A 24,146-nucleotide genomic window follows, 5' to 3' on the forward strand; every position below is an offset into this window, starting at 1 on the left:
GAGGATGAGAAGAGAATAGATCTGGGAGTCTGTCAAATGAAGGCTGTAGGGATTATGAAGGTGGTATGGTAGAGATGTCAAGGTACAATTCTGTGATAGGACCTATGCAGGTAAAGGTATCTGACTAGTATATAAGAAATAAAAATGAAAAGCAATGGTAAGACTCAACAGATTTGAGTCTACACTGAGTCCAGAGTTTATAAAACTGGGGACAGGAAAATATATTAAATTGAAAAGTTGTGGTGAAGTTTATTACACAGATACTATTGATTGATTTAGTGCAGATACAATTTAATAGGAATTGTTGCAACATAAATGTGTTACTTTTATAGTCCAACTAAAGTTTTCAATTCTAGTTATTAATGTTTTCTAGATGAAGTTGATCAATAAATTGTTACCATTCTAGTGGTCAGGCTCAGGCATCAGTCACAGTCTTTTGAGTATTATTTATTGCAATTATGACACTAGGAAATTTTTTTTAATTTATTTTTTAAAATTTACATTCAAGTTAGTTATCATATTTTCAACAGTGATTTCAGAAGTAGATTCCTTAATGCCCATTTAGCCCACCCCCCACTCCCACACCATCCAGTAACCCTCTGTTCTCCATATTTAAGAGTCTCTTCTGTTTTGTCCCCCTCCCTGTTTTTATATTATTTTTGCTTCCCTTCTCTTATGTTCATCTGTTTTGTATCTTAAAGTCCTCCTATGAGTGAAGTCATATGATATTTGTCTTTCTCTGACTAATTTCTCTTAGCATAATACCCTCTAGTTCCATCCATGTAGTTGCAAATGGCAAGATTTCATTCTGATTGTCGAGTAATACTCTATTGTATATATAGACCACATCTTCTTTATCCATTCATCCATCGATGGACATTTGTGCTCTTTCCTTACTTGGGCTATTGTTGATAGTGCTGCTATAAACATTGGCATGTGCCCCTTTGAAACAGCATACCTGTATCCCTTGGATAAATATCTAGTAGTGCAATTGCTGGGTCATAGTTCTATTTTTAATTTTTGAGAAACCTCCATACTGTTTTCCAGAATGGCTGCACCAGTTTGCATTCCCACCAGCAGTGCAAAAGAGATCCTCTTTCTCCGTATCCTCGCCAACATCTGTTGTTGTCTGAGTTGTTAATGTTAGCCATTCTGACAGGTGTGAGGTGGTATCTCACTGTGGTTTTGATTTGTATTTCCCTGATGATGAGTGATGTTGAGCATTTTTTCATGTGTCGGTTGGCCATCTGGATGTCTTCTTTGAAGAAGTGTCTATTCATGTCTTTTGCCCATTTCTTCACTGGATTATTTGCTTTTTGGGTGTTGAGTTTGATAAATTCTTTGTAGATTTTTGGGTACTAACCCTTTATGTGATATGTCATTTGCAAATATCTTCTCCCATTCTGTTGGTTGCCTTTTAGTTTTGCTGATTGTTTCCTTCGCTGTGCAGAAGCTTTTTATTTTGATGAGGTCGCAATAGTTCATTTTTGCTTTTGTTTCTCTTGCCTCTGGAGACATGTTGAGTAAGAAATTGCTGTGGCCAAGGTCAAAGAGGTTTTATCCTTCTTTCTCCTTGGGAATTTTTATGGCTTCCTGTCTTACATTTAGGTTGTTCATCCATTTTGAGTTTATCTTTGTGTATGGTGTAAGAAAGTGGTCCAGGTTTATTCTGCATGTCGCTGTCCAGTTTTCCCAGCACCACTTGCTGAAGAGACTTCCTTTATTCCATTGGATATTCTTTCCTGCTTTGTCAAAGATTAGTTGGCCATATGTTTGTGGGTCCATTTCTGGGTTTTCTATTCTGCTCCATTGATCTGAGTGTCTCTTTTTGTGCCAACCAGGAAAATATTTTTAAAGGCTTGAGAGATAACACAGATCAAAAGATACATTAATTAAGGCTCTAAACCCTAGTCTTTGTAATGAGCCCTCATTATTTTGAAGCAACAGAAGATAACCAAAACATATGTCACACTACAGTAGAATATGGTTGCATATAAGCAGGGGTAAGTTTATTCGTATATAATTAGAAGAGATATTTTACCCTGTGTATGTAGCCATGGAGATCAGTATAAATAGCCTGTTGCTGGTACTACAAATAAGGTATCTAATACCCAATGTAAACATTTAGGAGGTAGAAAAAAGGTTTCTGGACTATTGGTGACTAATGAAATGAATTATTTCACCTAATCTGGACTCATGTGCTGTTGATTCTCCTGTATCTGCCTTGTAGAATTTCCTTTTTCATTCTTACTACTCTTTATAGATAACAAAACCCCCTTCATAAATTACACTGGACTAGGATTAGGATATAGTTCTTTCTGGTCTATATTTAACTCTTGGAAATGCTGTGCACTGTATAAGAACTGTGAACATGAAGATTCCATAGTACTCAGCCTATCAAAGAGTACCTTGAGGATTCTGCTTTATGATGCTTCAAGGCAAAGAAGGATCATTTGCCTCTCCAGTAGCCTCTGACCAGCTGCCTTGGAGCCATCAGGATGCCTCTGCCTTCTCTCCCAGCAGCTATTTTGTCTCATATGATAGCTATAAACAATGTGCCGCCTCCTCCACTTCGCAGTTTACCAAGTGAGTAAGGAATACATCAACAGTTGGTCATAGTTTTCAGTGCTACTTAACCTCAGATATAAGAAATGGGGCACTTCTGGGGTGCCTGGGTGGCGCAGTTGGTTAAGCGCCTGACTCGATTTCTGATCTCACGGTTCATGAGTTCCAGCCCTGCATCAGACCCTGTGCTGATAGTGCAGAGCCTTTGGGATTATCTCTCTGTCTCTCAAAATTAATAAAATGAACTTAAAAAAAAAGAAATGGGGCACTTTGTCCCCCTGAAGTCATTTCAATCCTCTAGATTTCAAGTATATTATTCGTAAGGTGAGGATCTTTATGAACTTTCAGAACTTCAGGTAAGAAATACTTTTAAAGAAAAAAGAAAATAAAGGCATGGAAAGATCACATGGGTCACCAGTGATCAAACCCCTTGTTTCTGGCAGGTCTTTTTGTGCTTACCCAGAGTCAGTCTTACAGCCCTGCCCTTTGTGAGCTACTTAATACGTCGTTTTCACTAGGAGAATTCTGATTAAAATTTTCAAGGAAAGAAAAGAGATAATTTCCATTATTCTTCCTCTGAAATGTATTCCTATTTAATTTTGTTTTTATTTTGTAGTGTTTGATTTATATGATAGGAATTATAAAGTAGAGTTAAATATTTTGAAGTTTATACAATTGACAGCATTTTCTTATTTTATATAGTCAGTCTACACCCAGAACGTTTTCTCAAGGCTTCTTGTCATAGCTATAAAATTCATATATCTATATTTTATTATCAATATACTGACTAATAATATAGAACAGTCCTAGTGATAGTTGAGATGAAAAAAAATCTTCTAGATAACAAAGATAATAATCTTGGTATTTTTCAACTTCAATAAAGCATTTGTTTTGTTTTTTTAATATTCACTGAGTAAGTTTGCTGTATGATTTGAAAAAGTTAACCTGTCTATCTTTTATCTTCCTGTGATAGTTAACTTTTTCACATCAGTTTTTTAAAATTAATAATTATAGTCTTTAGGGGAAAAGATGGCAGCAGTTGACAACCTTTTGAAGGGGTATATTTATGTCTTGAATAGTGTTAGACAAAGTCTTTATGTTAAATCAAACTAATTCCTAAATATATTACTTTTATATGTTTTTATTATTATTGTGAAAAAAGTCTTGATGTAGTCAATGTTTTGAATTTCTATGTGAATTATATTCACATATTAACTTTATATATTCACATATTATATATATATAATATAATATATATATAATATATATATAATATAACTATGTTCACATATTAACATTATATTCACATATATTAACTAAATATTGAATGTAATTTTGCAAAATCCACAGCTTCTACTGGACAGGTTTTATTTATACAAAAGAAAAAAAAAATCACCCTAAGACAATTTCTTTAGCAGCCTAGGAAGCACAGTAGCTGCTAAACAATCAAATTAATTTAGAATCAATGGGATGAGATATGTGCTACCCTCTGTAGTGTCTCCCAAGGACACTTAACTTGTGTGAAGTGATAAAAAGATGAAAAATCAGTAGCAATTTGATCTCAGAACTGAATAGAGCATAATGGAAAGCTGTGGAGCACAGTTTTCCCTTCAGAGGTTCCTAGTTGATGTTCTATGTCTATGACTTCTCTTTGGAGATGTGTCCTGCTTGCTTAGTAACTCGGTCTTTGTGCTAACTCTAGCAAATAGACAACTTTCCTTAGCAAACTCTGTCTCTGCTGAAACAATGATCTCATGAAAGCACATGTGAATATGCTTTCAATTGATAATTTGACTAAATCTGAGTTATAAAGAAGATATAAATGGGAATGATTCAAACTGCAATAGGCATAAATAGGAAGGTTCAGTTAAGGACCTTAAAAAAAATCCAGCTAAAATTGTCTCCATTTGCAGATGACATGATTTTATATATAGAAAACCCAAGACTCAACCAAAAAAACTGTTAGAACTAATCAAGGAACTCAGTAAAGTTGCAGGATGCAAAATTAACATACAAAAATCAGTGTTTCTATACACTAACAATGAATTTTCTGAAAAAGAAATAAAGAAATCAATCCCACTTAAATAGTATCAAAAACAATAAAATACTTAGGAATAAATTTAACCAAGGGGTGAAAGAGTTCTAGTCTGAAAGTTATGGGATATTAGTGAAAGAAATCAAAGAAGACATAAATAAATGGAAAGTTACCTTGTGTTCATGGATTGGAAGAGTTGATATTATTAAAATGTCAATACTACCAAAATTTGTATGGATTCGATGCAACCCGTACCACAATTCCAGGGGCATTTCTTACAGAAAAAGAAAAAAACACTCCTAAAAATAGAAACACAAAAGACTCCAAATATCCAAAAATACTGTGAGAAAGAAGAACAAAGCAGGATACTACAATGCTATACTCATTCAGGAAGTATAGTACTGGTACAAAAACAAATAGTCATTGGAACAGAATTGAAAGTCCAGAAGTAAACCTAATACAGTCAACTAGTATTTGACAAGGGAACCAAGAACACTCAATTAAGAAAAGACAGTCTCTTCAATAAATCATGCTGAGAAAACTGTATATTCAAAAATAAAACAATGAAACTTGACCCTTATCTTACAATATTCACAAATATTAACTCAAAATGGATTAGAGACTGAAATATAAGACCTGAAGCCATGAAGCTCCTATAAAAAAAACGTAGAAAAATTCTTTGAAATAGGTTTTGGAATGCGTTTTTATATGACACCTAAAGCACAGGCAACAACAACAACAAAAAAAGTGGGACTGTATCAAACTAAAAAAGTTCTACACTGCAGAAGAAAGCACCATCAAAGTGAAAAGACAACCTACACAATGGTAAAAAACATTTGCAAACTATGTATCTGATAAGGGGTTAATATTTAAAGTATATAAATAACTCATACAGCTCAGTAGCAAAAAAATAATAATAATTGAATTATAAAATAGGCAAAGGACCTAAATAGACATTTCTCCATGGAAAGTATACAAAAGGCCAACAGGTATGTGAAAAGATGCTTACAATCACTAGTCAATAGGGAAATGCAAATTAAAACCTCAATATCACCTCATGCCTTTTAGAATGGTATTATCAAAAAAGACAAGAGATAACAAATGCTGGTGTGGATTTGGAGAAAAGGGAACCTCTGTGCACTGTCGATAGGATTGTAAATTAGTATAGCTACTACAGAAAACAGTATGGAGTATACAACTACCATATGATCCAGCAATTCCACTTCTGGAAATATATCCAAAGGTAATTAAAATGTTAAAGAGTTGTCTGCACCCTATTTTCATAGAAACATTACTTACAATAGGCAAGACGTGGAAACAACCTAAGTGTTCATTGATGCCTGAATGGATAAAGAAGTTGTGGTATATATACAAGTGAATATTATTCATCCATAAAAAACAAGAGAAGCCCACCCTTTGCAACAATATGGATGAAGACATTATGTGAAATAAGCCACATACAAAGACAAATACTGTATGATTTCATTACATGTAGAATCTCAAAAAAAAAAAACCTTCATAGAGATCAGATTTATGATTATCAGAGGGTCGGGTGGGGGGGGGAAGGAAGGATAAATTGGGGGAAGGTGGTCAAAAGGTACAAACTTCCAGTTACAAGATAAATAAGCACTAGGGATATGATGTACAACCTGATGGCTATAGTTAACACTGCTATATGCTGTATAGAGAAGTTGTTAAGAGAGTAGATCATAAGAGTTCTCATCACAAGGATACTTTTTTATCCATTTCCTTTTTATATCTGTATGAGATGATGGATGTTAACTAAACCTATTATAATCATTTCACAGTATATGTAAATCAAACAATTATGCTATATACCTTAAACTTATACACTGATATATGTTAAATATTTCTTAATAAAACTAGAAAAAAAATCCAGCTATTTTATATATCCTGACTTACTTTGGATAAGTTTAGTTAGGTTACATTTAGTGAGTAATGTTTACCTTATGTGTAAATTTTATATGTGAGTAGTATTTGAAGGCTTTTTATAGGCAGTGGGTAAGCACTTTGCATGTTATGTTATCTCATTTATTTCTCACAAGATCCTTATGAGGTCTGTAGAAGGCAGAATAATGGCCCCAATGATGTGCATATCCTGATCCCTGGAATCTGTGAATTAACTGTGCTGCATGGCAAGAGGAATTAAGGTTGCAGATGGAATTAAGGCTGCTAGTCAGCTGACCTTGCAATGAGAGAAGATTCTGGATTTTGCATTGAGCCCACTGTAATCAAAAGGGTCCTTGTAAGTGAAAGAGGGAGCTGTGTGACTCAGAGTCAGTGAGATTCAGAGTGAGAAAGGCTCAATTATCCATTGTTGGCTTTGAAGATGGAAAGGGGATGTGAACCACAGAAGTTGGGAAGCCTCTAGAAGCTGGACAAGCAAAGCACCAGTCTCCCTTAGAGCTGCCAAAAGGAATGCAGCCCTGCTGACAACTTGATTTTAACATAGATCTCTTTCAGGCTTCTGACTTCTAAAGTTGTAAGATCATAAATTTGTGATTTAAGTTGACATGTTTGTGTCAGCATTTGTTTCAGCAACAATGAAAACTAATACATGGTCCACTTTACAGTTAAGGATAGTGAGGCTTGGGTTTCATACCAAGGTTCACACAGTTGGCAAGTGGTAGAGAATCTTCATAGTATCATTCGTGCAGTGAATTTTCTCAAAACAACAACAAAGTCAGTAGCAGTACCGTTTCCTCCTACCCACCACCCTGCAATGCCATCTACATTTTACCAGTTGAATGATGTATATGCATTGTTGCATTTTGCCATTTTGGCTACTTAGAGGCACTCTTAATTTAAGGGAGAGAATATGCCATGCATCTTTAAACAACCCTCCAGTGCTGTCTCCTTAACTGAAATCCAGGCTCACAGGCACTCCAAGTAGTTAAGCTTCTTAAATCACTTACACGTTTTTTTCTTTGAAACTTTCCAGTTTTCTCCTTCTATAGTCTTTTTGACTTGTGTCTCAGGATTCTTCACAGCTTGCTAACCCTTGGAAAGAGATGATTGTTCTCAAAAGCAAAAAACATCTTGCCACTTCTTATTCTGGATGAGAATTGTTTTAAAAACTTACAGTTAACAAAATCTATAGTAGTTTTACCACCTGGGTGAAATAGCATCTGGGTCTAGGTAAACACATACCCTGTTATTATTAGAAGTTGATATCCTGAAGAGACAAAGGGAAGAAATATGTCTTAAATTTGTTTTTAATAGAAGTCAGGGAGCTGTCCTTTAGTATTTGTTTGGAGGAAGCCCCTTTTACACTTACCATTAGAGTATGGTCTAGTTACCTATCTTTGTTTGGGTTAATAGCTTTGCTTCTATTTTCTTCATGCTTATGAGGCTTATTCTGGGAAAGGACAAGTTCAAAAATGCTTTTTCATTTTAACTACTGGTTTATCTGGGAGAAAGAATTTCAGTGCTTTAACAAAAGTTTTTTTTTTTTAATTGTTTTTGTTCCAGTAACAAAAGTATTTCAGGTTCACAAGATATTTGTAAGTACATCTTGCTTGTTTCAACATAGGAGGATGTAGAAGGAAAAAAATGGCACTCAAGAGAAGACTAGAGACACTTCAAGGAATTTAGAAACAAGATAGTACTCCTAAGTGAATATTTTCCTTGCTTTTTTTTCCATTTTACGATGTACATTTACAGAAAACCTGAAAAAACCATGTCATCATTCCTAACATTTCAAGGGCATTTCCTGTAATTTGAGAGATTCTTAGTTTTATAGTGGCTAAACTAAAGATGAAAGGAGTTTCAAGACATATATTTATCTGGAAAAGTGACTATTGCTCCATTTTAAAGTTTTAAAGCATTCAAATCCTAGGAGTGCAGTAAGAAAAAGGGTGGCCTGTCAGTGGAGAAGCAGACTGTGTAGTGTAATGTATACAAGAAGACAAGGTTGAAAAACAGAGCTAAATGATGAGAATGGATATTCCAAGAAGGAATAAAAAGTGGGAAAGATGGTTGAATGTTTATATATGTCTCTGTGTGTGTATAATCCATAATAGTCCCTGTGGAAAATGCTACTTGGTAATTTAGGAAAAGAAGTATTAGAAAATTATTTACTCAACTTTATTTTTCAGTGTAGAAGTTGCTTTTTTTTTTAATCCCAAAGGAGAAAAGATGTATGTCTTTTTGAAAAAAACAAGCATTTATTATTACTTTTTCTTACCGCTGTTATAACAATGTCAATGTACTTTTTGTCAGAAAATCTTGAGTGACCTTTAGAAATTAAGTAATGGCAACCTAAACTTGAGCTCAAATCGTCACTGGGGGTTCAGGCAGGAGACCGTGAAGTAAACTGCAATGCATTGCAAATCAGATCTCCGCTAGCTGCCACACTATATTGTCCCTCACATCTCAGGCTACTGCTTTGTTCTAGGCAGTCTATCTCAGACATACCTCCTGCATTAGTCCTCTTTTGCCCTCCGCCACCTAGATTGGTCCTCTATCACTTTTCACTGAACTGATCTCTGGAGTTCCTTCTGACATATAGTATGGACCAGATTCCTTTTTAAAAATATGATGTTTTGAAAAGGAATTTGATCATGTTAACTCTCCACACAAAAGCTGTCAGGTTTGTACTTTCTTCCAAAACTTAGATTACAATCCATTTTCTTCAGTCTCTGGCATTTAAAAATTTCACGCTTTTGCTAAAATCTGTCTTTCATGTTCTAGACTTAACATTTCCATTGATACAACTCTCCATTACAGCTAAAATGCTTTGATTGACATTCTTAAAACCTATCTGCAATACTGTTCAGGGGGACAGGAGGAGTTCCTAGGTTCAGTGAAGCATTCAGATGACCATATTTGGCATATGTGCTCCAAAGGGTAGGAGAGAATCATAATCTTCCAGAAGGGCAGTGTCAGGTGTTCCCCTTCTGTGCCAGTGTTTTTCACAGCTGCCTAAGCAGCAGCACAATCCTCTTTACCCTCAGCATAGTTCAGGTTCAAGGTAATGAGAATCACATAGGGCAGGTGTGGAATTGTCCTGGCTTAAAAGTGTCATACCCTGCAGAAACCAAAATCTCTTATAAAAAATCCCATAGACACTGTTGCTAAGTTTTCTGCAAGGAACTTCTCAGTCACAAGAGTCATTGTAGTTTCCATTATCTTGGGCATTACAAATAATACTGCAGTAAACACAGGGGTTCCTATATCTTGTTGAATTCATGTTTTTGTTTTTTTTGAATAAATACCCGTAGTGCAATTACTGTATCTATGCTATTTCTATTTTTAATTTTTTGAGGAATCTCCAAACTGTGTCACCTGTATGTCAATAAAAAATTTATAATGATAAAAAAAGAGTCACTTTGGTCAGGAAAGTCCATTTCAGTGGCTCTCCATTAGGAATTTGTATATCATCTATACTTTCTCTTGGTTCATATGCAACTCCTCAGTCAGGGATCATTGTTATCACAAACAATGTTACCTAGCAATGTAGTTAACACTCTACCTTTATATGGTCTCTGTAGAACAGAGCTGGAGAGTTCCTATGCTGGGAGAAAATTATTCCTTGAGTTATAACATCATGTTCCTCACCATACTTTTATGCCTTAGCTCATGTTTCCTCTTGGAGTTCCCATCTATCTTGCTCTATTTATTCTTATCATTCCAGTGTCAGTGACTTGAATCTCTGCAAAGACTCTCCTGGCTTCTCCAGTATGAAGTAATGTCTTCCATGTCTCTGACCTGGAAAATCATAAAAATGTGTCTTACGTTTATGGTTCTTATTAGATAAATATCTGGAGATAAGTGGTTACCCTTCATATGTCTTTGTATCTCTAATGCCTAGTATGCAGGTGATAAAAGAAGAAAGGTGAACAAATATTACACAATTTGTGGGAATTTTGGTGAGTAGGTGTCTTTTAAAAGTTATTATGTAATAACATATGCATCAGGCACAAAAAATTATTGAAAAGTTGAGTCTTCCCCCAACCCCTACTCCTAATTTTATCCTCAAAAGTAACTGTCATGAAAAACATTTTCCTTGTATATATTTTTAATGTTTATATATTTTACATATATATGTAAACATTATATATACATGTATATATTTTTAATATTTATATATTTTTATATTATTTTAATGCATATGGTAGAACATTTTTATTACCCTATATCCTACTTTTTTTTTTACTTATTAGTATCATATATTATGAAGGCCTTTCATGTCAATATGTAGATATGTTCCTTATTAATTTTAGTGGCTATAATTATATTTCATTATTTGAATACACCAAAATACTGCTAATGGATGTGCTATTTAATATATTGTGTCTCATCTTCAACTCCACCCTTCTATATATTCTGCTTTATAATGCTGGGCTGGGGCTCTGCAAACCAGTTTTTTTCAAGAAGCCAGCTGGCTTCCTGTTAGAATCTGTCAATAGCACGTGTTAGAGGGAGATTGGAAGGCAGGAGCAAAGTTAAGGAGTATGTTTATCCTTTTGTTTTGTTTTCTTTTTTTTAAGTTTATTTATTTTGAGAGAGATACAGAGAGCAAGCAGGGGAGGGGCATATAGAGGAGAGGGAGAGAGAGAGAGAATCCCAAGCAGGCTCTGCACTGTCAGCGCAAAGCCCCACATAGGGCTGGAACTCACAAACCATGAGATCATGACCAAGACTCAGACACTTAACTGACTGACCTACCAAGGGGCCCCTCCTTTTGTTTTCTGTTTCTGGTTTGCTTCTCCTTGTGAGTGTATCTTTTTCACCCAAGCAGCGGCTGTTTGTTCCAGCAGCAGCAGATAATTCCATTTGCAATTTTCCCAGTGTTGCCAGAAATAGCTTCATCACACCCCCTCAACAATCCAGCACCAGCTGCTGGTACACTGTCTCAGAAGCACTGCTTCTTAGGGCCACTGCTTCCAGCTTCCAAGTTTTAGTAATTAAACCTCTTCCCTTTGCTTCATCAGCAAAAAGAGTGGTGGTAGATGCTTTCTGAATGGTATTTGTGGCTCCCTTTTTGTCTCTTCAGTTCTTTAATATTTGACTAATAGTTCTTTGTATCATTGTTTTTTCTACTGAAATTACTGGTGTGGTTTCAGTCTCCTGACAGCTGGATTCTCTCTAATAATACAATGGGAATTTTTTTCTAGTTACTTTTGCTGTTAAAATCAGATAAACATCCTGTACTACCTTCTTGAGTTGGCAAGCATGTGTATTAATAGCAATGCAAGGCCAAAGGATGTGTGCATTTTAAATTTTGATAACTATTAACAAGTTGCCTTCAAAGAGTTTGTACTAATTTCTACTCGTACCATCAGCATATGCAAGTTTCTATTTCACAGTATTTATACTAACATCATGCATTATAGAACAAATATTCTGCCAATAAATTAGTTGGAGATAGTTTTATTTACTCTGTAAGTTTGCATTTCTTTATGAGTGAGATTTAGAATCTTTTCATGTATTTGTGGTCATTTGTGTTTATGTGAACAGTCTACTTATATGTCCCTTGCCCATTCATTGAGGTTTATTTTTCCTTTTATTTGAAAGAAATCTTTGTGTATAAAATAAGTTAGCCCTTTGGCATGTAATTTGCAGGTATTTTTCTCAGCTTGTATTTTTTTCATGTTTATGATTTTTGTGTTATACAAATATTTTAGATTGCTTGGACAGTTTTTGTCCTCTGTTATTGATTCTTTCTTAGAATGCTATTCTTCATGCCAAAATTTAAAAATAATTTTTGCTTGCTTTCTTTTATTACTTATGTAGTTTTATTTTTAATATTAAGGTTGTTAAATATTTGGTGCATCTGGAATTTATTTTCCAATAGTTTTACTTTAGAATAGTGGTGTATGGCTACAACTTAATGTTTTTCCAAATGACCAATCAATTCTAACACTATTTGTTGAGTGATCTATCTTTTTCTTACTAATTTGAAATGCCAGTTTTTATTATACGCTGAATTTTCATATGCATTCTGGATGTATTTCTGGAAACTATTATTTACTTTTTCCACTTATTTCTTATGTATTTATGCATTTGTATTGAATTGTTATAATTCTGAAGCATTATAATATACTTCAGTATCTGGTAAGATTAACCTTCACTGATTACTCTTTTTTAAAAGACTTGTAGCCTTTTATGTTTGTTTTTCTATATGACCTTTAGAAATATTTGGGCTTTTTCAGCAAATAAACATGTGGGTATTTTATTTGGAAATGTGTTAAAGATTCATTTATGAAGAATTGATGTCTTTATGATATTGAATATTCCTACTTAAGAACTTGTAAGGGGTGCCTGAGTGGCTCAGTTTGTTAAGCATCAGGCTCTTGACAGGTCATGATCTCATGGTTCGTGAGACTTGAGCCCCGCATTGGGCTCCGTGGAGCCTTCTTCGGAATCTCTCTGCTCTATTTCTGCCCTTCCCCTTACTCTCACTCTCTCTCTCTCAAAATAAATAAATAAATAAATAAATATTTAAAAAAAGAACTTTTTACAATATTCAGTTCATCCCTAATTCCAATTTTTGCAAATGTTTTTTTATGCCATTCAATAAAATTTATTTCTGGCATTTTATCTTCTTTTCCTTTGCTATTATGAATGATGTCTTTTCCTCATTATATTTTCTAAGTATAAAAGTCATCATATGAAAAAGCTATTAAATTTTTAAAAGTAAAATTTAAAAAATTTGAAAGTGCAATCTTATGGAAATTTTGTAAGTTTAATATAACAAAACATTTTTTCAGAGCCATTTGACACTCAATTTGCCTTAAAAATTTTAGCATGTATTTCTTTAAAAATAAGGAATTACTTATTACATAATCACAATATATCCATCAAAGTAAAAACATTAACACAGATAAATTACTGTAATCTAATTCTTAGCCCCCTCCCATTTGAATTTAGCCAATTGTTCTGATAATGATTTTTATAGTAAAAGGATCCAATTCAAAATCTCATGTTGCATTTCATTGTCTTGTCTTCTGTATTTAGTCTGGATCATTCTCCATTTTCCTTGCCTTTCATTGCTGGGAGATTACAAATCAGTTATTTAGTAGAATATACTTCAGTTTGGTTTTTCTGATCTTTCCTCATGATTAAATTCAAGTAGGATATCTTTGGTAGAAATGTCATAGAAGTGATACTGTGTTCTCTTTCCATCTTATTTGTTGGATGATTTCATTTTAAACAATTGATTAGGGTGGTTATATGGAGATCTTCTTTGCAGTAAATTTACTTTTTCCTTTTGTAATTAATAAGTATTTTGTGAAGAGGTATTTTGAAAGTATGGAAATATCCAGTTTTCATAAAATATTAAATAAATGTAAAATTATAATTACCTAGTTTGTTCAAAGGCTCCTGATGAGTTATTATCATTATATAGTCTGGTGTCCATCTTGTTCACAGTCCACTGGAAATGCCTTCAAGTTAGTCTAACCATTTTCTTGCTCCCTATCTGAGCCCTAGAATCAGCCATTTTCCCAACGAGCCCTGGTTCATTTTAATGCGGAACTATATTTAGAAGTCAAGATCTGGGTGCTATGTATGTTCATTGATGTTAGGGTGTTATTGTTCCCAAGTCCTCTTAGAGGAAAGATCCTAGGAATAAAAATTTATATTTATGTTTATTTGCATATCAATTTATTGAAAAGCATGAGTTTACACCAATTTATTCCAATTGCAGTGCAACACTATAGGCTTCATTCTAATGTTCTAGCTTTCTATACTTGTAATTCCCTTCTCTGAAGCAAGAAACTTTGCTCCTATCAACAATACCTTTGATCAGTTTCCTTTATGTAGCTAATAATCTTCCATATTCACTGCCATCTAATCCCCACTAAGGGTCTAACACTCAGCACTGACAGATCCCCTTCCTTTCCCACTTCATATTGCTCTCCTCATTCCCCTTGAACTCCAGTACTCAGCACAGGCCCACCCCCACACATGGATGCCCTCCACATCTTGTTTTTGGTGTTGCGACATCCTACCTTTCAACTCCCACTTACAGCTGTCATTGATGCCTACCTTCTTATACTATTCCAGTTGTTTTAAGACACAATTGTTTAGAGACAAGAAGGAAGTATTGAATATATACTGTATTTTCTTTGAATGTTTACGTTCTTTACTGTTTTAGTGACTATGCTGATGGGTTTACAGTCTATTTGATTCTGTTTTCTACCTGTATAATTATAACATTTTGCAAGCAGTGATTTTGTCTCTCTTTTTTTCTTACTTTTCATCATTTGTGTATTTCTTTCATCAAATTGTGTAGTTTTGTACTTCCAAAAATTTGCAGTACTGATGGATATTTTTATCTTATGGTATTAAGCATAATAGCAACTTATGCTATTGCTTCTAGCTCCAACATTAAACATGATTCTTTCTTTTGGTTTGATATATTCATCAAGTTAAGAAAAGAAGCTTTTTAAAAATTAAATTATTTAAGAACAATACTGAGTTTTATTGAGTATTTATTCTGTATCTGTGGAGATTATGATTTTTTAAATTCTGACTTGTAAATTATATGGTTATATTTTGTCATTGAAATTTCTTTGAATTACTTGGATAAATCTAACTTTGTTGTGGGATAATACTCTGTTAGTATGTTTCTGGGCACCGTATACTGATAATATTCATTTTTTAAAACTGCTTATTTATTTTGAGAGAGACAGAGATTATGTGTTTGTGTGATCAGGGGAGTGACAGAGAGAGAGAGGGAGAGAGAGAGAATCCCAAGCAGGCTCTGTGCTGTCAGCATGGAGCCCAATGTGGGGCTCGATATCACAGAATGTGAGATATGATCTGAGCTGAAATCATCTAGAGTCCAAGGCTTAACCAACTGAGCCACCTGGCTGCCTCTATAATAATTATTTTTATTTGTAAAAGAAATCAGTCTCTGGTTTTCTTTTTCATGCTCTAATTGTCACATTTGGGTATCAGTGTTTTGCTTGTTTCATCAAAGAAATTTGGAAGCTCTTCTCTGTATTGAAACACTTCACTAGCACTAGAATTATTTCTTACATAAAGATTTGATAGAAATAATCTATGATTATATTTTATTTGTGTGCATGTAGGGGGATGGCAGAGAAAAACTGCTATAAGATTATTCTCCATTTCTTTCAAGGCAACTGATTATTTAAATTTTCTCTCCCTTCTATGGTCAATTTAGGTAATATGCATTTTCCTGAAAAATCAGTAAGTTTTTTTTTTTAATTATTTTGGTATATAGCTGTAAAAAATACTCTTGATTTTCTTTATAATGATGTTTATAGTTATTCCCAATTTCATTTCTGACCTTGAGTACTTATTACATATTTTCCTTGTTAAGATAAGCCAGTCATTTATTTTTTCCCTTCAAAGACCCAGATATTTTGAATTTACTTTTTACTTCATTTGTAGGTAAGAAGGAAAGAAAGTTACTATTGAGATTATTTTGTCTCCATTTATTCCTGAAATTTTTGCTTTATGAATTTTACTGCCATATAATTTGGAACACAAAAATATTTAATAGATTCCATACCTAAATCTCTGTTTCTTGATTTATCAATGTTAGATAATGAATATTCACAACCTAGTATAAAGTGAGAAAAATTTCCCACTTCACATTATGATTTGATTAGTAAGAATATTAATTTTTAAGTCTTTGACTAGTTGCATTCATACCTTCAAATATTATTATTATTTTTAACGTTTATTGTTTAATTTATTTTGAGAGAGAGAGATAGTGTGCGAGTAGGGGAAGGGCAGAGATAGAGGGAGACAGAGAATCCAAAGCTGACTCCATGCTGTCAACACAGAGCCCAATGCAGGCTTGAACACGTGAACTGTGAGATCAAGACCTGATCCAAGAGTTGGATGCTTAACTGACTGAGATGTCCCAGAGCCCCACTTTCAAATATTATTATCAGGGCCCCATTATTTTAAAATATTCTTTAAGTTATAAATAGTAATTATCTGCTATGTGAGGAGGTCTGCACAAATATATTTTATGCTTTCACTTCTCTGCTGAAATTTCCAAATTATTACTATTACTTTTTATACCCTTTTCATTAGAATCTATGCGGAATCTATTATTTGTGTTAAGGTTTACAGAATTTACCTACCCTTTATTAGTATAGTGTCCATATTATTTAAGTTTCAGGTGCATGTTTATCACATTGTATTTTTCAAAGAGGGATTATGATACTTTATATTCTTTGAGGTCTTATATTTATTTCTTACTTTTATATTTATTGGAAAATAAAACTCATTATATATAATAATATATAATATAATGAATATATATAATTTAATTACAATTATATATTTTATTATATAAAAACATATTATAAATAATATAAAAATAATAAATAATATAAATAATATAAATAATATAATATATAATAATAAAATTCACTTTATATATATATTTATATATTTATATATTTATTTATATTTCCTGTCCCCCCTCATTTGTCTTACTGTTTGCCAGGACTTTGCTGTGAAGAAGATTAAAGTCAAACTGAGTTTTGGCTGGGGGCTAAAATAATAGCTTATCTTCAAAACATAGTTACATTAATTTATTCAACCAGTAGAATCTAGAATATCTGTTATCTTTGTAAATCACGTATTATGTTTTCTCTTTCCCTTTCTGGGTCATGGTATTTAGTTCTTCATATTCAGGTCTTATATATGAGAACAATGTTCTTATGTTATGTCTGGGAACATTTTTTTCCCTATACCATTATTTATGTTTTCTTGTTCAGGAAAAATTTCCACATATGGTGTCTGCTTTCTATATTCATTTATCACTTTCTCTTTTTTTCCCTCTATTTTAATGTTAGCCTTTATGTTCTGTGATTATATTTTCTTAAATATTGTCATTTTTACTATTTCTAATGGAAATTTTGTCATAATGTTATCTTTCTCTTCTTCCTTAACATAGCCTGTTTAGTTATAATTTCTTAGGTGTACAACTTAGTGATTTGACAACTTTATACATTATGCTGTGTTCACCACAAGTGTAGCTACCATCTGTCCATTTACATCTCTATTACAGTATCATTGACTGTATTCCTTATGCAGTTGATTTGGCCTCTATTTCTCTTCAGTGACTGAGACAAACTGCCTTTGTGTTGATTGCCACCTAACATTTGTCATCCTACCACCATAACAATCTAATTCTTAAAAAAAAATGAGTGTATGTGGAATCTTTGTCCAGCCCTACATTCCATATATATCATGGGTTTTATATACAAAAATTAGTTCAAAGGAAACAAATAAATACTCTATTAACCATCAATGTAGGTATGTTTAATTCCCTATTATTACACACATTTAGACTAACGTAAAAATGTAGAACTGGATCACTTATCCAAGTGTGTATAGAAAGAATTAATCATCCTTATAGTGTCTGATGAATCTTTTATTTATTCTTACCATTAATGTTTCTGTTGCTATTGCTGCTGACCTTCTTTGTGCTCTGAATATTGCATTAAGCAAAGTTCTCCTTATCATTGGATTAGAATGTATCCTGCCAGTACTTTTGAAGAAGTCCTAGCTTTCTGTTTTCTAGCTAGCCATACTCTGGCATTTCCACTTGGTCATTGTCACATTTTCTCTTTGTCTCTGCTGTTCATCTCTTTTATGTTGCCCAGTAGCCACTCCGATAAGTCTAGTCTCCTAGTATATAGTAGTTTTGCATTTACATATTTTTAAGGCTTCACTTATTTTATTGCTTCTTCTTAGCTTTTTGCAAGGGGTATTTACCTTTTAAGGGAAACTTTATTGGGGAAAAATGGTTTAATTTTATTTTAACACTCACCAGACCCATTTTTAGCAAATCTTTATAACCCCCACATAAGCTTACATAACTCACTATACTGCACGAATATGGAAATACATATCTACCCCTTAAGGACATTAACACATAAAAACAAATGATCACCAATGTATCACTCAGATAAAACACTGGATTTTAGTTTCTCTATTTCAATAATATATAGTGAGCATTATATCAGTAAAGAAAATTGGCTTTTTGATTGCTCATGGATTTCTTGTTCTTTGTTTCTAGCTTAGAATTTACTTTGTAATCACCCTTTTATATCAGCTTTTAATCTTCTTTCAAACAAACTGTGCTCAAAATCCATGATTTTACCCCCATTATAAGGTGAAGCCCACTCTACTTCTGTGAGAAGCCCAACTAAGACATATTCATGAGGGAAAACAAGACTGGAAAACAGATGTAAACCTAGTACCTTCTGAACTCCTTAGGCTTTATCCTGGTATTAAATTTGATCATCTGAAAAGCTCAACTTCCGGTCTTTACAAAGTTACAATTTCATGTTGAAATCTATTGGCCTTTTCTTTTTCACAAAACTGCTTCAAAGACAAGATCCATTATATTGTTCAAAACCCTTTTTGTAAAGTCCCTTGTGACAAATACCTCTTGGAAATAAGAATCAGCAAAGAAGAAATTTTTTGATGAATTGTGAAGTGTCCTTCTAGGCTGTGAGTACTTACTATATAGGCTATTGTAGTTTTGAGTTTACTTGCTGTGCCAACTTTAGTGCAAAGCCTTACCCTCAAGTGCTGTAGCTTTTCTCAGGCCAGTTGATTTCTTCATTTTTCTATTCTTTGTTAGCAATTCTTAGTTTTATAATATCCATCCTGTGATATTCTTTGTAAGGTACTTAAGCTGAAGGATGAAAATATTTACTTTTAAAAATCCCCCTTTTAAGCCAAAATTTCTCAACCCTTGACCTGTTTTAAAAATCTCTATGGTGGGGCGCCTGGGTGGCTCAGTTGGTTAAGCGTCTGACTTCGGCTCAGGTCATGATCTCATGGTCCATGAGTTCGAGCCCCGCGTCGGGTTCTGTGCTGACAGCTGAGAGCCTGGAGCCTGTTTCAGATTCTGTGTCTCCCTCTCTCTCTGCCCCTCCCCTGTTCATGCTCTGTCTCTCTCTGTCTCAAAAATAAATAAACTTTAAAAAAAAATCTCTATGGCAACTACCCCCTTTTCCTGTCTATACCAGTCACCATGGCTATTTCTGATCCGATTTTTAAACTGGACTAAACTAATACTTCATAGAAGTCTCTATCTTTTTTTTTTTTCCATTGAGGGAGAGAGAGAGAGCAGGGGAAGGGCAGAGAGAGAGAGAATCTGAAGTAGGCTCCATACCCAGTGGAGAGCCGATGTGGCCTTGGTCTCATGACCATCATCAGATCATGACCTGAGCTGAAATCAGGAGTCAGATGCTTAACCAACTGAGCCACCCAGGTGCCCCCATAGAAATCTTTTCTTAAATCTATCAGTCTAAAAACTACTATAATTAAGATTTTATTTAATAATCTATATCAGAAATATGAATATACTTAAAAGTAGTTTTGATAAAATCTAGCTATAACTTGGCTCATTTAAAATAAGTATTCCATATGTTGCTAAAGTGAAATTAGGTGATTTTTTTGATTCTTAAGGCTTAACTGAGTAATATAGGTAAGAAAATACCTAAATCATGTAATTAGTATTTTCAAATTTATTAAATGGTAATGATTTATTTATATGAATAGCAGCCAGTTTTCTGTTTAAATTTCTTTTATTTAAATTTCATATTTAGAAACTGCTATATATTATTGATGGTTAATTTTAGATCACAAAAGTCTTAAACAAAACTGTCAAATTTTATGATTCAGTAATTTGAAATTAAAATTGATAAATTTGGACATGTCAAATTCTATTTCTTCCTTATCAGAATGTGGTTAATAGTTACATTTCAAGAAGTTTAGAAATGCATTAAGCTGCTGATTTTCTCAATACCTTTGCCCTAAGGGAAGACATAATGTGCATGTTGTTTATTTATTACTGCTTTCTGTTTTGCAGCATTTCTAACAGCATGCATTCTCCTGGAAAAAGGAGAGGACGTAGGATGTGAGTGCCCATCATTTTAATGATGCTCATTGCACTCAATACTCTATCTTCCTTTTCATCTCCTTTGAAGGATGTCAGTTATTTCTGGCACTGAAGGAGAATTACAATTAGCTTGCTTCTTGTCTATGACTACCTTTCTGCTCTTAAGGGATATTGTGTGATTTGCTTACATATTAACTTCAGAAGAAATTGCAAACTGAATCCAGATATTGGAAGGTGCTCTGAAATGGGGCTAGCCAAAGATGGGGGCCTGCATAGGACTGAATAAAAACTAGTAGTATTCCAGAGAGAGAGAGACACAGGGACAGAGACAGAGACAGTGACAGGGACCTCAGGAAAACTCTTTGAATTGTCATGTCATTGTCAGTTCACATTCTCAAGGTATAGGATGGGGATTCTGAAAGGTTTACTTATAGAGGAGAAACATATATGACACCTATAAACTCCAGAAAAATAAACAATGTCAGACCAGATTTGACATCAATGAAAACCATTACATTCTTGTTTTAATCACCTTATTCAATGCTGCTTATATATCAAAGACTGATAATACTTCACTTCCATGGTTGATGAATTCTTTTACTATTTGTAATTAAACTCTATATACAATCTTTATTACTAAGATTATAGAAAATTACCCAAATTTTTAATTGATTTTTTTTTTCAGAGTTGAAAATGTCTAAGTACATTGATTATGGTCAGTTGAATGCATTGTGCCATATGAGAGGACTACAATCTAGGTAAGTTATTCATATGTTTCTTTTCTATCATTCAAATGAATAAAAACATGTTTGTTTTATGAATAAAGTGTTGTAATAAACCAATGTTGACTCATAGGTACTTGATTTACCACATAGATAAAAACATTTGAAAACCTGGAGGTTATTTCTTTAGATTGAAGGGGCAGAATATATGCTATATTTTAAGGAAACAATTGGGTGTGAAACAAACATAATTCATCCTTACCTGGGCCCTTTTTAGTATTTAAAAAACAGTCATAAGGGAAGAAAGCTTTAAATGGTTGAAAACACAAATCCAGAGTGAAATAAGTGCTTTAGCAGTGCCCAGGAAATGCCTCATTGAAATATACTGGAGCCAAAGAACTAGGAAATATTAGGGCTCAAAGCTGAGGATTCCTAAGGTATGTGATACTTGATGATATAATTTTTATTTTTATTTATTTATTAAAAAAATTGATGTTTATTTATTTATTTTGAGAGAGAGGGGGAAGGAGAGACAGCATGAGTGAAGGAGAGGCAGAGAGAAGGAGAAACAGAATCCCAAGCAGGTTCCACACCATCAGTGCAGAGCCCGATGTAGAAGCTCAAACTCACAAGCTTCGAGATCATGACCTGAGCTGAGTTCAGGAGTCATATACTTAACTGACTGAGCCACCCAGGCATCTCTGAAGATGTAGTTTTTAAAAATTTATTGTCTTGTCAATTCCTTTTCCCAAGTTGGATTATTGAAATTATAAAACTAGTTATTTTCTACATATCAGTCAGTGTCCATCCACTCTCCCACTTTACTAAGAGAGGACCTTGCCTCAGCTTTAATGGGACTGCTGAGAAAATGCCCCAACAACTGTACAGACTTTATCTCTCTATTTTAAAATATCTATGCCTGGGTGGCTCAGTTGTTTAAGCATCCAACTCTTGATTTCTGCTCAGGTCATGATCTTAAGGTTCTTGAGATGGAGTCCCATCAAGGTTCTCGAGATTGAGCCCTGTGTCAGACTCTGCACTGACAGCCCTGAGCTTGCTTGGGATTCTGTTTCTCTCTCTCTCAAAATAAATAAACTTAAAAAAAATCTAAGTCACATCCTGTTGTTAATTAATTAATTTCATTATGGTAAGTGCACTCTTTAATCCCCATCACCTATTTGCCCCATGCTCCCACCCACTTCCCCTCTGGTAACCATCAGTTTCTTCTCTACAGTTAAGAGTTTGTTTCTAGGTTTTTCTCTCTCTCCTTTTTCCCCTTTGCTTATTTGTTTTGTTTCTTAAATTCCACATATTAGTGAGATCATGTTGTATTTGTCTTTTTCTGATCTATTTCGCTTAGCATTCTACTCTCTAGCTCCATCTATGTTGTTGCAGATGGCAAGATTTCATTCTTTTTGATGGCTGAATAATATTCCATTGTATATATATATCATGTTTCCTTCATCCATTTGTCTATCAATGGACACCTGAGTTGCTTCCATAGTTTGGGCATTGTAAATAATGCTGCAATAAGCATAGGGTTGCATGTATTTGTTTGAATTAGTGTTTTGCAATTTTGGGGTCAATACCCAGTAGTACAATTCTTGGATTATAGGGTAGTTCTATTTTTAACTTTCTGAGGAAATTCCATACTGTTTTCTGGAGTGGCTGCACCAGTGCAAGACAGTTATTTTTTCTCCACACCCTCACCAATACTTGTTGTTTCTGGTGTTTTTTTATTTTTTTGTATTTTTGATTCCAAATTATTTAGAGACCTTCACTGATCTTCCCATTTCTTCTTTTTAAGGGAAAGGGAGGAGGACATGCTTTTTTTTATATTCCTCGGATTTCTCCCAAGAATGATTTTTTTTTTCTCCGTGCACTTATGCCTCCTCCTAACTCTCAGTTCCTTTCAGCACAGGATGAAGAATCAAATGCATGTACTCCAGACTCAGGTCACCTGGTTTGAATCCTGGCTCAGCTACTTACTGGCTGTGCCACCTTGGATTGGTTACTTAATTCCTCTTTACCTCAGTTTTCTCATTTTAAAATGGAGATAATAATGGTACCTATTTTACAGAGTTATTAGGACAATTAAATGAAGTAATATATGTAACGTAAACAAGGCCTGGCACACAGTGAAAGCTATATAAATGTTATGTTTTAAATTATTATTGGTATTCAAAAAGGCTCATCCAAGTTTTTAACTGTTGAGCTTGTCTTATATACTGATCTCTTTTCTAACACATAAAAACGTAAAGCTATTTAAGGCTTTGGAGCCGAACTTTTTTTTTCTTTCCTTTCATTTTCCTTTTTTGCTTTTTTAGCCCAGACATAAAAAACAAAAAACAGAAAACCAAACATGTTTCTAGACCTACCCCCCACCCCCCACTTTGGGTGATCATAGTAAGAGAGTAAATCATCTAGATGTAGGTTGGCCAAAGTATCCATTTTACATAAATATTATCAGCTTTCATCTTTCAGGTTTGATAATCTCTCCTAAGTAGTATTGTCTCATCAGACAATAAGCTTCTCTAAGCCCAGTCTGGTTGTCCTGCCTGACTTCCTTCTATTAAATCCCACATTTACTGTGCCTTCTCTTAGATACCAAATCCCCAGAGTTTTTTGGATGTTTTCTTTTGAGGAACTGGTACACACCAGGGTCTGGGAGAGGGCATGTTTTAGCATACCTGTATATATGTTTTGGGTTTATTTTATTTTATTTTTTTTTTTATTAATTTATTTTTTTTGGGACAGAGAGAGACAGAGCATGAACGGGGGAGGGGCAGAGAGAGAGGGAGACACAGAATCGGAAACAGGCTCCAGGCTCCAAGCCATCAGCCCAGAGCCTGACGCGGGGCTCGAACTCACGGACCGTGAGATCGTGACCTGGCTGAAGTCAGACGCTTAACTGACTGCACCACCCAGGCGCCCCTATGTTTTGGGT

The 24,146-nt window shown here is 34.1% G+C and overlaps 1 protein-coding gene across 3 annotated transcripts in view; it reads left to right on the plus strand.

The window, feature by feature from the left end:
- Nucleotides 1–2,443: 2,443 nt before the first annotated feature.
- CNBD1 (cyclic nucleotide binding domain containing 1) overlaps nucleotides 2,444–24,146 on the plus strand; it is a 458,767-nt gene continuing 437,064 nt past the window's right edge. For all 3 annotated transcript variants that reach the window (XR_009253278.1, XM_058698491.1, XM_058698492.1), the window contains exons 1-2: nucleotides 2,444–2,586; nucleotides 21,163–21,235. Coding sequence is in view for 2 of the 3 variants with exons in the window: in XM_058698491.1 (XP_058554474.1) it covers nucleotides 2,499–2,586; nucleotides 21,163–21,235 (161 nt within the window). In the remaining variant the exon portion in view is untranslated. The remainder of the gene's footprint in view (nucleotides 2,587–21,162; nucleotides 21,236–24,146) is intronic.

Source organism: Neofelis nebulosa, chromosome 14 (genome assembly GCF_028018385.1).
Source record: "Neofelis nebulosa isolate mNeoNeb1 chromosome 14, mNeoNeb1.pri, whole genome shotgun sequence".
NCBI lineage: Eukaryota > Metazoa > Chordata > Mammalia > Carnivora > Felidae > Neofelis > Neofelis nebulosa.